Source organism: Thunnus thynnus, chromosome 16 (assembly GCF_963924715.1).
Source record: "Thunnus thynnus chromosome 16, fThuThy2.1, whole genome shotgun sequence".
NCBI classification, from domain to species: Eukaryota; Metazoa; Chordata; class Actinopteri; order Scombriformes; family Scombridae; genus Thunnus; species Thunnus thynnus.
Genome location: NC_089532.1, coordinates 18,763,096 through 18,779,479, shown reverse-complemented (window position 1 = coordinate 18,779,479; position 16,384 = coordinate 18,763,096). Strand labels below are relative to the sequence as shown.

Below are 16,384 nucleotides of genomic sequence, written 5' to 3'. Positions count from 1 at the left end.
CAAACAAAACAACATGTAACATAGATAACACAGATCTAGATGATACTATACTGTGCTTTAGACATCTTCCAATTACTGTTTTAAATTTGAAAAGTAGCAAGTTGAAGCATCAAAAGCCAGAAGCTAACTATGACACACCTATCAAATTAGTAACCAGCTTTAATTAAAAATAAGCAGATGAAAAAAATAAATGATATTTTTCTTCTATTGTAATGGAGGTCGTGTTCTCCAGTCATGGCGATGACACAAAGCTTGGAGTAACTGTAATCAGTTTGCACTTTGTATACCCTTTACACGGGCACAAATATAAATATGGAGAGAAACAAAAAGTATGAATCTCAAACTTCAGATCACATCGCATTATTTTTTTTTTTAATACCAGTATTTATTTGGTTACTTCAGTCTGGTTACATCAGACACCATGAGGTGCACGTTACATATATATCATTACATATATATATTTCAAACGTCACAAAAACTGTGTTTCTTTATCACCAGGAGAAGGATGCCAAGGCGTCTCTGCAGGCTCAGATCCAGACTTTGCGTGAAGACAACAAGCGTCTCCTTGAGGAGTCCTACAGCGCTTCAGCCAAGCTCAAGAAGTTCACAGAGTGGGTCTTCAACACCATCGACATGAACTGATGCTCACAGCCGTCGACTGTTCTTCTCCACTGGGAGTATGACCACTACTGAAGATGACCTGAAACTGTTCAGTACTGCACACACATTACGGTTCTTCAAGGACCATCCAAAAAAATGTTCATAAAAACTCACAACAGTTTCTCTAACAAACCAGTGCCAACATGGACCTATTTGCCATCCTGCTTCAGCCTTGTGAATCTGTGGTATAATAATCACCATGAAAGTCAAAGAATCATTACAAGAAAGGAAAGGGGGACAGAGAAATCAAGCAGTGGTGTAACCGTGTGACAGTTTTGATCAGCATGCACTCCCTTCCTTAGAATTTCACAAATGATGTGATGCTTTGTGTCCAATTTAACAGATTGTTGGTATCCCTGCATGTCAGAGAGTGCAAGATGTTGAATTTAACCTAAAGGGATTTAAAGTTACTGTCCCTGTTTAGCTCCCCAGCTAACCTAATTACAAGTGAACAGATTTCTAATTAAAAAGTTCCAACCCAAAGGAAAATGTCTTTATCCAACGCAAGAGATGATGAATATAGCCCCAAATTCCTCTGATAGAGGTCGACACTTTTTAAGAATTGACAGCGTGTTGTAGTTTCATTTTTAGTTTTACATTGACATTCTTCAATTTTCCCAACTCAGTGATGACATCACTATTTTTTTGTTGTTGTTTTTAAATTACTAACCAAAAGAGGAGATATATGCTAGATATGTTATATGAGAGATGTCACTATCTTTATGGTAGCAGTGTGCGTAGGTAGACACAGGCAGACCCTTTGCATAGAATACACTGTAAACACTGTAATGTCAAGTGCCTGTCTGTAATGCCTATGTGAAAGATTGTATCAAATGTTTGACTTCTAGAGGGTTATTGCAAGTCAAAGTTGTATAGGACTACTGGTCACAAGCAGATGAAAAGAATATATATTGTAAAAAACAAAGAACAATATGGTTGCCATAAAAATAGAGCAGTGTCACTTATTTCAATTCTTGTAAATATATAATATTAACAATTATTTTCTCACCTCTGCCCTTGATATATTTAAAGAGTATTTATGAAAAAGACAAGGCTAAGAAAGAAAAGACAGCCTATGCAGTTAGAGATCTGCATGTACTCATCATAGTCTCCTATATGAGCGGATATTTATCCTTCAACTCGAAACAAAGTTTTCAATAAAATAAGGCAAATTTTTGATCCATACTAATAAAAAATACAAATCATTATGTTTTTGGCCCTGAAAGTCCTCATGATAGACGTGCCTGCTGCAGTGGATTGAATGACAGTGCCACCTAGTGTTGATAACATGTAAAATGCTACATGGAACCGACCCCCTACTCCATCCATAGCATGCTGAAAGGCTTCAATCTGATCCTTAATTCTCTCAATAGATTAAATCGGTACTGTTCAGTATATGATGACATAGTAAGATATTGTGTAAATCCTGAAATTCCAGCTACAGAAGTTTCTGTAGTATGTAAATCTGCTTTTAAGCCCGACCTGAATTTGGTCTCTAGACGACCAGGCAGACAAAGTCTATATTTAAGCCTCATAACTGATTCCTTTTGTACTCGAATACTGTGCAACTGTATATAAAGAGAATTTGATATTCATCAGAATTTGCACCTTCATTCTTATTTTTTAAGATTATTTTTTGATGTAAATCTGCTTTATTGGCTAGGATATAGAGGAAAGCAACAGGAGCAATATGAAAGATAAACAGGGGATAAGGCAGAACAAAGACCACGAGCCGGACTCAGACTTAAGACTTGTATGAGACCCGGAACCCTAGCACAGCAGATTGCCCCTGCACCTTCATTCTCTACATGTGTGAAAGCATGTGATTCTGTTTCCATTGAGCTGTGATGTGTAAAAATGTTTATATCTATTAAAGATATTTTGTTGAATTACACTTTGTCTCACAGAGTGGTCTTTTGGTGTGGCATTTTGCGAGGTTTAAGGTAGGAATTAAGTATGAATCACATGATTTAGACACAAGATTTACTTAAAAACTGTCCTATTTATGCTTTAACAGCAGAAAAACAATAGCTAAACTAATGTCTGCCATAGGTGTTTGGGCCATCCTAGGTCCTGGAGTAAATGGATACCTGTCAATGGTCTGCCAGGATGTGGTTTCCTGCTGTTGTATTGTGATTAACAGAGAGCTGCTGTTTTTCCACTCTGGCAAGATTACACAAGACAGTTGCCCTGACAGAGATGAGCCAGGATGCGACAGATTGATGGATGAGGATAACCTGAGAGACGGCGGGGTGATGGCATAGACGATTTGGGTTCCAAGAAATGACTGCAGGGTAATGTCTTGAGGAGTTATAGCTAGACTGCTACAAAGCTGCTTTTGGATTTATTAGTCAATTAGATTAAAGGATAGGTTCACTTAAAATTATACTCACATACCCACATGTGCAATGTATAATGATGTTAAAAGAACCCTCTGTAAGGTGACCTCAGCGATTGGGAACAAATGCTGCCTTCAAATGGAACTCATGAGCTCATGGTTATGACATGGGAAGTCACGATATGCTTTGTGTTCGATAACATTGCTGCTAGGTAACATCTAGAACTCACTGAGGCTAACAATTAAGCTAGCAAGCGGGTAATGCAGGAAATGCAAAGGCCTAATGACAGAGGAAAAGATTAGGCCTTTGGAAATATCAACATTTCCCTCAGAGATATTATAAAATTACAAACTCTATATGACTAAAATTACAATATATTGACTTATCATCCACCAAAGAATGAATTTCCCTCCACCATTTCTGAAAACGTCAACAACACATCACAATTCGTTAAAATTAAGGGGATTAGGGGGTTATTCATATGGATTCTTCTCGTGAACACGGTAAACACGACCCCGTTTAAAGGCAGCAAAAATCCAGTCATTGTTCTATGCAACATACGGTATGCTAGCTGAAGCTAATATGATGCTGCAGTCTTAGACAAATCTAAAATTCATTTATAAATACAGTTCATTCCCTCTTGTCTTTCTGCAGAAAGTGTTTACTTGATGAGCTGCAGTGGAGGTATAGTAACAAGACACTACAGCCATACTAGCAGTCGTGTAAGCCAACGTCATCCAGCAAGGCGCTGCATTGACCAATCACATACATGCAAGTGCACATTCCTGGTGGATTACTTTATAAAGTGAATGCAGTTGCTAGTTAATAAAGACGAAATACAACTGAGGTTGGTGGGAATTTTATTAGTTTTGCTGGTAGCCTATAAACCAAAGTATTGCAATATGTAACCTGATGACGGCGCAAGATAAAAAGTCAGAGGATTACCAAATTCAATAGAATTTATCCTCAAGGGGCCTTGAATATATGTAGAAAATTTCATGGCAATCTATTTGACACTTGTCAAGATATTTCATTCAAAACCAAAAATGTCATGGTGGCACAAGAGAGACAAACAGGGGAATGATACCAAAGTCATAAAGATACATCATCTGGGAACCGTGAATGTCTGTACAAACTTTTGTGCTAATCGATCTTGTAGATGTCACACTTCTTCACTGAATAAGTGAGAACATTCACTTGTTGGTGACACTAAAAGACGAAGGATAACAAAAGTCAATAGAATTCATCCTCTGGGCATCTGGAATATCTGAAGCCAAAGTCATGGGAATCCATCCAATAGTTGAAGCCACATTCTGAAGCCTGGAATTGCATCAGGAAGGGATCTCTGTATGGAAAGAAGGAACAACTAGAGTGACCATTACTTTTTTCAATGGACATATGGGCATGTGAACATTGTTTCTAAGACAGGCTTGAAAAATGATGATCCATCCTTTAAATAAATTCACACCTATTAAATGTCTCCACTGCAATCTCTACATGTCCAGATGCAACATCAGCCTCACTGTATTTCTCTGCTCAGCTGATTAAAAACACAACATACTTCTTCAGTCGCACATGCAAGCAAGATCCCTGTCGGTGTCATGTGTGTGGCCCGTAGTATTGCTCTCTGGCAGCGGTGTGGTTATGAACAGGCTGTTCAATAATTTAGCATTAATGCAGATTATAGCAGGGCTGGCCCCCTTAAAGCAGATTAGAGAAGTCCCTGCCTGCCTGCCTGTCTGTCACCTTGTTAATGATGGTACTCCTTAATGCCAGAGCAGCTCATGGGACAGGAAGATGTGCTGATTGCAGGTCACTGCAGTGTGGGTCATGTGTGTGGTATGTTGTAATCAGGGAGGGGGGATGGGTGGTTATGTCATATTGCTATACGGTAGATATATATGAGCAGATCTCTAATGATGTGGGTGATGGGGAGGGGAGATAATATACAGTCCTGCTCTTTTTCTGCTGAAAACTATTAGAGAGAACAAAGACTTAAAGGAACTAATAGAGAGAAGCAGTTTTGAGTTGTTCCAATTTTCTGAATTAATCTGCTTTGAGGAAAAAATCTAAAGCAAATTGTACTTGTAATAATGAGATCTGGGCTTTCATCTATTGAGCGTTATAAAGGCTACATTCAAGGTCTTTTCTGTGTGAAGAATATTTAAAAGCGCCTCAAATATTTTCAAAAGCAACGTGTGTCTCTGAAATAAGAGGGAGCTTTTCAGAGCCGGGACCTCTGCTTAGATAACAACACACTGCTGAAAGAGAGGAGAACACACAGCGGGGCGAATAAAGCAAGATAGTTCTTTGATAACTGGTGAACTGGTTCCGTCAACACAAACATCTGTGTATATGTGTGGCTGTGAGCGTGTGTGTTCACTCTGCATGCATGCGTTCACAAATTGGCCATGCTATGTATTTCTGGAGTATCTTCCTCGGGGGCTTTTGGGATCTCATTTATTGCAGGAAAAAAAAAAAAGGTTCATTCGTTCGAGGTTGCCATTTAAGCTTGAATGACTCCAGAGTTTCCATAAAGACGGAAAGAAGAGAACATAGACATGCAAGAGCAGAATAGCTGGAGACAGAAACAGAGTGCGTGTTTGACATCCTCAAGCAAAGAATGTTTTTTGTATTTTTTTTTTTAGAAATGTGAAGAGATGTAAGCTCCAGAAATACAAATATAACTTACGGATAAAATGTCTAAAATTGGATCAGGGCCTGCTTAAGAAAATGAGCAACAACTGGTGGAGTAATGCCACCATAAAAATGCAGCCTTTCACACGTGGGCTTTGAATGGAAATTGAAAAGCATTATCTCTGAGCTTGCTCGCTCAAAGAGAGAGGGGGATATATATTTATAGCCTGCATCTGTGTGCGCTCAGTAACAGTAACTTGCTTATATATTAGCATTTCAATATCCTCCTAATGAAATGTTTCTTATTTTCAGCATCAGTGGGCGCTGCTGCAGTGTGCATCTCTCTGTCCTCCTTTTCCTCCTCACTGTGCATCCACTGCTCGCTCTCCCTCTCTCTCCCTCACACACACACACACACAGACGCACACACCGCCTTGTGCACACACACACAGCCTCTCTCTGCCTGTCTTTCTCCTCCCTCTATTTTCCTTTTTATATTCTCTCTAATTCCTTCATCCCTCCCCCTTTTTCCAACTTGATCTGCCCCTCTCTATTGCACAGCATCTCCCTCCCTCCCTCCCTCCCTCCCCTCCTCTCTCTCTCTCTTTCTCTCTCATACACACTCACTCTTTTGCTCTCGCTCAGACTCAAGCACATGCAGACAGAGGGAGAGGGAGGATGAACGAGGTGCACACGTGTGAGGATCTCCTCAACTGCCGGGGCAAGGCAGGACTGGTGAAGAGAAAGGAAGAGGAGGAGGAGGAATAGAGGAATACTGCAGTGACCATCCAGCTTCTCTCTCTCTCTCTCTATCTCTCTCTCTCGCTGCTTCACTGTCTTCATCCCCTTCTCTCCCCCTCTGCCAATTATACCATGAACCTGCCTGCTGCTTGTTGCTAAGGGGGAGCCAACCGGGGGAGCAGAGTGGACCAAGCATTATTTTGTTTCTAAGGTAATGAATGCTTCAGTAATGGCAACTGTCAGGTGTCACAGATGTTGCATCGCACTCGGCCGCTCGCCTGCTGAGAGGGAACGGGGCTTTTGGGCTCAATCACACTGTGGTTCTGGGTGTATCTGGAGCACGGCTTGTTTTGTGCATGTTTGTGCGTAAACTCTTTGCCAGTTTATTCAGTTTGTTTCAGTTGAGTGGCCATCTGCGAGCTTGTTTATTTGAGCCATTGCAGGGGTTCTACCCTGTGAATATGTGTGTGCAATGTCCTTTTGTGCTTGTGTGTCCTCATAAATTGGTGTTTGCTGTGTGCTTGGATTTCAGGGTGTGCATGTACAAACACACACACACACACACACACACACACACACACACACACACATTTACGAGGGCATGTTGGTGCTCTCTAGCTGTCTTTCAGCAACTGTCTCACTTTGACACAAGCTTTCAATTAACATCTTGGGTAGGCCTTCTTTAGACTTTGATTTGCATGTGTGAGCAGCTTGATGGGAGGAAGTTGTTCTCTAGAATTACAGCTTCCTGTCCACAGGGGACCTATTGGCACACTATTGTTTTCTTTAAGCAGGTGCTATGCAATCCATACTGCCCGCCTTTCTATATGGCCCTTGAGGCGGATGCAAAGATTAGCTGTCTAATGTGCTCAGACTCTAAAAAGAGCACAGACATGTTAGCCAATGGGGAGTGCTGTACTCCGCACTTCTGGTGGCAATAACAAACAGTGTGGCGAGAGCGGATGATTACTTATTCACTCATGCGCATCATCATGCTCCATGGGGTAATAGATTAAAGTGTTCAACTATGGTGACAAAGCCACCTTGCATGTCTGCTGTTGTGCAAGCTGGTGGTACGCTGAAATTGAACAATTTCAATTTTCTTCCCCGTCCACCAGAGCCATTATTTGCAGTTGTTAAAACTTGTAACATTGCACGGCTACAATTACTTAATTCAACTACTCCAAATCCCTCGCCAGCGGCTGCCCCTTGGCAAGACGCAGTGTTACTAATTCAGTTAATGTATGAAGGTTTCATATTGTGCCTGCTCATGTGTGCCTGTCATGAAATGCTGTCTGTATCCTCAGTTCTTCCTCCCCTCAATAGCTCATCACACTTCCTTTTTCAAACACAAATAGCTGTTACAGTGAATAGTGAGGCCCAGTGAGCCGTGTGATTATTTTCTCTTTCGCAGCAGCTTTATCCTGTCGCACTTTGTATTTCATAAGTACCAAAAATTATGAATGTGTTGAACTGTGTAATCCACCCCCTCACCTCTCTTTCCTCAGCACGATTAAAGGACTAACAAATGGTTTAACCCATTTAATACACGTAGGAGACTTCAGTGGCAAAGGGTAGACAGGGCTAAGGGGGCTCGTTGAAGCCCAGTCGTCAGCGTAGGTTATGGAAATCCTTAGTTAAGCAGAATTAATTCTCCTGAGAGAGTGAGAGGGAGTTAGGGAGGGGGTCAGAGGGGAGACAGCCTAGAGAAAGTGATGGGGACTATGTGGAGGTTGTAAATAAATCCGTTAACAGCAGCTTGGGGGGGGGTTAATGTGGGGAGTGCAGGCAGATGAGAGGTAACCATCATATGATTGAAGTTAATGGAGTCAACACTTACTCGCGCTTAGCATAGGAACAAAAACAAAAATAGCGGCCAGCACTGACTGCAGTTGAACTGTCAGTATCACCTCAGTGAGGGTTCATCCATTATGAACATCCGTCTTTTTTAAACATCAGTCTTTTTTGTGAAGAAAGATGACTCATCGACCTCACAGCCACATTGACTATGCGTTGTAGACGCACATCTGTGCTGTATATATAATTACTGCAGTGGTTTCAGACCTGTTTTGTCTGATGTACCTGTATAACCATGTCAGATGAGCTTCACCGAAACCACCCATCATGTTAGAATTGATCTTTAATTGGATGCTATTTAACACTAGTAATTATATTAAAGTGGATATTGTTGAAATACTGTTTTAATAGAATTGAACTGTTGAACAGGTTTGCATGTACTGCTACCGCTTGGAGTGGCAGAAACCAGACATTTCAGCCAATTATCCCTTGCTTTTAACTATTTCAATCATCTATCTCTTAATTTTAGCTAACAATTTAAACAATTGATCTCTTACCTTTAGCTAGCCTAACTATATCAACCATTTTTTCATAAGTTTTAGTTATATCTGAAATGCTTATTTGAACTGTTTATTCATTACTTTTAACTACATCAACCCTTTATCTCTTACCTTCAGCTATTTAAACCATTTATCCATTATCTTTATTTAACTACTGCATTTCAACCAGCTATTCATTACTTTTAGTTATATTTCAATTGCTTATTTGAACTATTTATTCATGACTGTTAGCTCTCTATTTCAACCATTTAGGCTTTCCATTACTTTCACAAACTGTTAGACCTCTCAGCTCATTTACTAGTTTTCACACTCTCAATCACACATGTAGTGTTCAGGTTTTACAGCTGACCTAATATGTGGATATATTTTTTGAATCAAAATATAATTTCTATTTTTAAGAATCTCTAATGCACACCCTGGCAACTACAGAGGTAGCCGCTGAGGTACAAGTACCTCTGGTTGGGAATCACTGCTCAATGTTCAAGATTTGACTTTGTAGTTTAGTTAATATTCATCTACCTGAACTCTCTTATCTGTCCCTATTGAGACAGACGTCCCCTCTACGAGTCATAGCATACATTTTGGCAGCTGAATGTCATGACAATAAAGGTTGGAGGAATTTTGGTTCCCAGGGGAAATAGAAATGCTGACTGATGCTTATCAAATCATCATTTTGGGTTCCTCCGCTGTCCAATGTGCGCTGGGTGCTGTATTCATGTGGTGCATTCTTCGACAGGACTGAGTGAAAATGGCGGAGGGATCCAGAGACCAGGGAGGCGTGGGCACCACTGATCCAGAGGAGGACTCCCCCAATATGATCGTCTACAGAAAGGCAAGTCTGACTCTATGTGTGTGCTACAGTATCTGGCCTACAGTATATCATGGGAGAAACATTCACTGAGAGGCAATGACCCGTAGACAGGCTCATGACAGCCCACTGGTCCGTATCAGTGTGTATCTACCTCACACTGGTTTCACTGTCAAACTCAGATGTCAGGAAGCTTCTCTTTGAACCGTCTTGAAATGAGCTCAACTCAATCGCTCTCTCAGGTTCCTCTACCTATCAATGTATCCGACAGGCAAACGTCAGCCCTCCAATGTTTAAATAAGCTCTCGATCTCATCAGTGAGGGTTTGGCCAGTGAGAGGTCCTTACAGTGTCAAGGGTAATTACTTCGTCCTCATGGCGCCTCACTTTCAATAGCTGTTGTTTGATTAGAGAGGGTGAGCAGTATTGGTGGCTAATTACGTGGATGGGGTGTTCGGTTTGGAGGAAGTGGTGTGATTCTCCAGGGCCGGGATTGGGAACGGTCAAAGAGGGGGTGGTTATTACTCCTCAACTGAAGAATAGCTTGTTATTTCTCTGTCAGCACTGTGACAGCCTACTCAAAAAAGAAATCTTTTGATCATACTTAAACCATGGGATCCACTGCTATCACTGAGTCAGCTGTCTGATTACGGTAAAAGTGAGCTATAAGTAGGCCGTAGTTGACGGATCCTGTCCAAAATCTGTTGTTTCTATCCTGTCCTAATGATCATCTGTTAATGTAAACAGATGTATGGAGATATTAACAGATTAGTGGAAGGATGGGCAAGACAGGATGGGAATTGTTAGCAGAAGCTGCGTCAGTGGTAAAATTTTTAGGTGTTGTTCTCACTTTTGTTGTTAACTACTTGTCACTGAGGAGTCTGGGACTCGGTGACAGCTTCAAGAATTTCCTGTGAACTTCCATCTTTGTAATAAACACCTTCAGTCTCCAGCTGACCTGGAAAGACTGCCAGGACCTCCTTTGTACTCAGAAACTTGCTACATCTGATAATGATGCTACTGGGATTGTATGCCATGAACAGAATGTCGCACATCAGCAGTTGGCAGCACAAGGGGAAGTGGAAGTGCATTGGCAGCAACAATTCACTTGTCGACAGTAAATGCTCAACCTGTTAAGGGTAGCAGTGGATATTTCCAATCTCTTAAAGTTCCTGCCAGATAGCCAGGAATCTTCCAAATGATAATCAAATCATTGTGTGATTTGATTGTGACAGTTTTGAGACAAATGGCTTCTCTGCCCAAAGCCTGGATTTCAAAGATATTTGTGTGCTATATGCAGGTCAGATTTGTGTGCCTATTCTACACAAAAATGCATTCATTGTTTATTCAGTATTGTCATCATCCTACATGCATTTCTTAGAAGCTATCATGCTGCAGAAAGAACACACTGTAGTTGCATGTAACACTGGGTATCTTCATGGATTACACAGTGAGGATTCATTACGTAACGCTACACACGCCTGGAGGCAACGCATTTAAGAGGCTAGTTTTTGCTTGTCAGGATGCTGCCTTAAGGAATATTCATCATTTCATGTTTTAGTCATACGCAGTGACAACAGCCAGATGATTCTGAGAGTGACAGGATTTTTCCGCCCTTTCTGCTTTGAAAATGTGACTTTTGATACGCAGCTTTTGAGGAAGAAAGCTGAGGATGCAATGTAGCTTGATAAGCAAAAGAAATCATTTGAGACCAATTATTTGTCTTTGTACAATATTTGGCATACTCACTGTAGTCCTAGATCTGTACCTGTCCTTTAATTTAATTGATGGAGTTTCTTGTATTTCACCTTGGTGGCAGTCAGTGGCTTAAGATGTCAAAGAGGCCAAACGATAGAGAGGCACTGGGTCTTTGAGGGCAGAGCGCTCATGGCCTCTGGACTCTGTATGTGGGCAGCCTAGCACAGTGTGAGGGCGCTGCTTGCGGAGAGGCAGATGGCCACCAATATGCTCTGCCGCCTGGGAAAACTCTGGCAGCTTCCTCCCCAAGGCCTGAGCCCCTGTCAGCTGGAAGACATCAACATCTTACAGCAGAGAGCAAAGGCTAGTGCAGGCATTGTCAAGAGATAAAAATATTTCAAAGTGTGGGCAGCACATTTGTGAAGTGTATAGATGCTAAGGGTTAAAATGCCTTTACTTATATTGTCATATCTGTTGCAAAAGTGTGAAGGTAACTGTGTAGGCAGTTAGACAAAGGTGAGTGTGATGTATTTAGCCATTAGAGAGGCTGAGTGCTCAGGATGGGAGGAGGGTTGTCTCTGTCCATGCAGTGTAGGTGCTGCAGTACTGTCTTGCTCTGTCTCTCTCCTCCCACGAAAAGAGGAAGTGAAGCAAAACAATCCAATAACTGCAGGACGACTTATTGCCTCAAGAACTTGTGGAGGAAATTTGGTCAAACAGAAGTGGGTTGCATGTGTACTGTAAATGCACACACACAGGGGAACTCACACACACTCACTTTATGCTGGCTTAATACACCCTCCCCCGTTGATGCGTTTTTCTTTGCTCTGTTTGGCATGCTTCACAGACAGAGTATGGCAGGTAGATGAATAGGACAGGCACCAAGAGACACACAAAAAAGAAGCATGATGAGAAGCACTACCGTGCTGGGAAATGCAATTAAGATGAGAGGAAAGGCCACTTTACTGCTCTGATGGGGTAAAGCTCACAAACTATTAATAGCGAACATCTCTTGTCCCCACAGTAAGTACATGTATGTGTGTCTTATCCCTTTTCCCTTCTGTGACTCGAGGGCCAAGACTCTGCTTGTTCCGAGCTGTGACGGCTGCCTGGCTTTTGACACACGGCTAATTGTTGCCGAAGGACTCAAAGCGCTCCTGTCTGACACAGGGAGAGTTAAGGATTTGTGCTGCATCCAGCTCTTCTTTTTATTTAGGTCATTAAGTGTTTGATTGGATAATACATGGCAGTCAACTCATACCTGAAGGCGAGTATTGTAGCTATAATATGTGTGGTACAGTCACACAAGACTTTAATCCAGATGGGTTTTTTTTCCGATGATCCATTAGTGGGTAAATATTAGTAATGAACCATGCCAGGAAGTTCAAAGGCGCTACTTGGTGCCAGTGTGGCCTTTGGGTGTGTGTGTGCAACACTCTATTAGCAGAGAGCAGAGTTTGGTTGACAATTGCAACTGTGTTATTTTCTAGCTCAATACACCCTAAGATCTTCTCTGCTTGTAAATGGAAGCAAACGTGTACTGCAAGATAAACAAGTACAGAAAATCCACTTTTTAGGATAGTGGTTCTAGGGATGGCATGGTCAGTCTGTTGGTTGGTCAGTCCACCACTTCCATACTGAAATATCTCAACAACTATTAAATATATTTCAGTGAAATTTGGTACAGATATCCATAGTTCCCAGAGGATGAGGGCTACTGACTTTTCCTCTAGCGTCACCATGATGTTGACATTTTCATTTTTTGTGAAATGTCTATAACATCTCTAAAAAATAAAGAATACACGGTGGGGGTATTCCGGGATCTCAAGCATTTGATACTATTGACCATGACTTATTATTGAAGAAATTACAAAGATATGGAATTAGAGGAGTAGCGCACTCTTAGTTAAGTAGTTACCTAGAGAATGGGTATCAGTATGTCCAAATAAATAATTTTAATTCACAACTATTGAAGGTTACTCGTGAGGTTCCCCAGGGCTCAATGTTAGGCCCATTATTGTTTATTTTGTACATAAATGATATATGTGAGGTTTCCAAAATATTAAAAATTATATTATTTGCAGATGATACAAATTTATTTTGTTGTGGTAAGAATTTGAAACAGCTTTTGTATACAGTGGAAAAGGAGTTGAAAATGCTAAAGAGTTGGTTTGATTCTAATAAACTTTAAGTAAAACTAAATTTATAATCTTTGGTAATCGTTATACTAATTCACATGATGTTGAAATTGAAAGAGTGTCCGAAATTACATTTCTCGGAGTGATATAGATAGTAAATATATAATAAATTATGCTGGAAGCAACACATACATTTTATCAAAGATAAAATGTCAAAGTCAATTGCAATACTGTATAAAGCTGAAAATCTTCTAAATCAAGCTTCATTATACACCTTATACCGTTCCCTTATAGTTCCATATATGACTTACTGTGTGGAAGTGTGGGAACATTCATATAAAAGAAATACTAATCCAATCTTCACACTTTTAAAGAGAGCCATAAGGATTGTAAACAAAACTACTTATAGAAAACAAACAAACTCACAGTTTATTGAATTAAATGCTCTAAAGATGTGGTCAAATTTAAAACAGTTCAAATTATGTGTAGAGCAAAAAATCAGTTATTACCCAAAAGTATCCAAAAGTTGTTTTATGTGAGAAAGTCAATATGACTTGAGAGGAATTTCATGATTAAAAAAACAATTAATGGGGACTAATGTAAGAAAACATTTTATCTCAGTCAAATGTGTGAATTTATGGAACAGCTGTGGAACTGAAAACATGTAGAACACTGAGTAAGTTTAAAAAAACATTTAAAAATAACTTACTGAACAAATATAAAAATGGATGATCAGAAGGGAACATTGACATAGAAGGATAGGGTACAGGATATGTAAGTTGTTTTTTTTTTGTATTTTGTTGCAGGCTAATGTTTTAATTTGTCAAACTCCATGATTTCTTGCATTTTAATCAGAATAAAAGCATAATTTAAGCTAATAAAAAATCTGAAACCTTAAAAGATACTGTAAAATTAAAATTTTGGCAAGGAAACGTAGTACCAAGAAAGCAAGAGATCAGTGGGGTGGCAGCCCCCCATCAGCTCCGTGTAGGCAGATCACTCGGTCTTTCTGATCAGGCAATTGATACATGAAGATTTAATGGAGCTATATGAAGTAAAATTTGATTTCATGGAGCAGAGGCTTGTGACTTATACTTCCCATTTTTCCGTAAAAACCGGATTGTAATGGTTAAATTTCGCTGAAAAATTAAGTTTAGTAGATTATAACCTGTATTTTAATGACATATGATGATTATATTTTCAACATATAACTGCTTTTACTGGATCTTCTGCTTCTTGCTAATTAATAATTGAAGCTCATTTCAAGCATTCCATCTTGGGTTTTAATGTCTTAACTAAACACATTGTTTCTAAGTCAGTTGGACAGATGTTTGAATTTGCATAAAAATTACAGGGTTGTGAAACATAATAGTAGAAATTTGCTCGTGTAGCAGGAGCTATGGATGACTAACACTATCATGTCACTCCTTCAGACTGGATGTCTAACATAACCTGAATGACAGGAGAGAAAGAAATTGCTGTCAGTTCCAGCCCCAACCTCCCACACCATCCACTCAGTTACCACAGTATCAGTCACTGTCAGCTGGTTGGGTTTAGGATGATATAGAGGCAGGACACATAGGGAGTTCACTCCACTCCTGCAGGGTGGATGATATGGAAATACTGGAAATATGTATAAAATTACAGAAATCACACAACTGGATAGACATTGAATCTCCCTCAAGTGGCAGGAGGAGATGAAATTACTGTAAATGGCAACTTCCCACATCGTCCATTTGCAGACCACAGCAGGGACCGACAGCTGGTTGGGTTTGAAAGGCCAAGAGGATTGAGATGCTCTAGTTTCACCGGACAGGAGGAAGCCTGCCTGTCTGTCTTCCTATTGCAGTCCATGAGTCACACTCTTCTCTTTCTGAAGTGCCCGTGGGGCCCATGGAGGGTATATCTCTCCTCTTTTAAGACTAACCTCCATCCGAGGTGTCTATGGGGCACTATTCGCTGTTCCAGTGTGCACTTAAGATAGCACAGCTCAGCCGAACGCTCTGGATATCACCTCTGCAGCTGTAGGGATGAGTACTCCCAGCGCTTTATCATGTATGACTGTTTTAACACCGTCTCTGCTTGCACCATGGGAGCCTTTATCTGAGGCGCTGGTATGGGCTGAACTATCAGGGTCACGCTGAAGCATGTGTGCCTCTATGCTAAGTGCCAGTGTGGGTTGCTTTCCAAGTTGGGTCAATAAGATAAAACAACAGTAACAGTGCAAAGCTCTATTATATAACCAAGCCCTTTAATGTGTTGAACTGTCTCTTCTCTCCAGTAAAGCAGAAGGACCAACACATGAAAATCCTGGAAGTCCACTGGAAAACAAATCATAATTGGATAATAATTCACAGTGTTTTGGCAGCCTGCGCACTGTGTTGACAGGATTATTCACCTCATCTATAGAGAGCTGCTGTGACTGAAATAAAAGGCTTTTCTCCAGTGAGGAAAGTCCTTCCTGTGCCAATGCCTCTTGTGGTTTCCCTCCCTGTTTGCACATTGCTGACAATGTGCTCTTAAAGGAGCACATTTAATAATGCAGCCAGTGTTTCTGTGCTCTTTACTGGGACTGAAGTGTAAAGCTCCATATGCATGCATACGGTGGTGTTAATAAGGAGCTTGGTAGGGAGGGGAGAGTCGGCTGGCACCACTGTGTCCCTCTTCTAAATGCCGTCCAAACCCCTATGAGCCTCCCACTTATCGCTGGCTGAAAAGGCTGCTTGGAATCACACTGGAGATGGAGCAGTCCTTAAAAACCTCTTACTGTACTCTGAATAACCTCAGCATCTCTGCAGGAAAATGACGGAGCTAACTGCACTCTTACAGAGCACATAATATGAAAATATTGGAAATATGTATAAAATTACAGAAAACGACTTAGAGAGGATTTCCACATCAGATCCAATATCCATTTACTGTTTGATGTGTAATAGCATCAGTGAGGAAACTGTTGCCCAGTTAAACTGTTCTTAATGATGCTGATAGAAATAAAAACTCATGTATC

At 40.6% G+C, this 16,384-nt stretch overlaps 2 protein-coding genes across 4 annotated transcripts in view; both read left to right on the top strand.

Annotated features, from left to right (window-relative positions):
- LOC137199348 (signal-induced proliferation-associated 1-like protein 1) overlaps positions 1-2,554 on the top strand; it is a 36,702-nt gene extending 34,148 nt beyond the window's left edge. For both annotated transcript variants that reach the window (XM_067613581.1, XM_067613580.1), the window contains one exon: positions 499-2,554. In XM_067613581.1, the coding sequence (XP_067469682.1) occupies positions 499-642 (144 nt within the window). In that variant the 3' untranslated portion in view covers positions 643-2,554. The remainder of the gene's footprint in view (positions 1-498) is intronic.
- A 3,715-nt stretch (positions 2,555-6,269) lies between these two features.
- LOC137199792 (regulator of G-protein signaling 6-like) overlaps positions 6,270-16,384 on the top strand; it is a 41,897-nt gene continuing 31,782 nt past the window's right edge. Inside the window, exons 1-2 of one of the 2 annotated variants that reach the window (XM_067614333.1) lie at positions 6,270-6,588; positions 9,471-9,566. In XM_067614333.1, coding sequence (XP_067470434.1) covers positions 9,483-9,566 — 84 coding nt within the window. In that variant the 5' untranslated portion in view covers positions 6,270-6,588; positions 9,471-9,482. The remainder of the gene's footprint in view (positions 6,589-9,470; positions 9,567-16,384) is intronic. The other variant, XM_067614334.1, reaches the window with a different exon arrangement.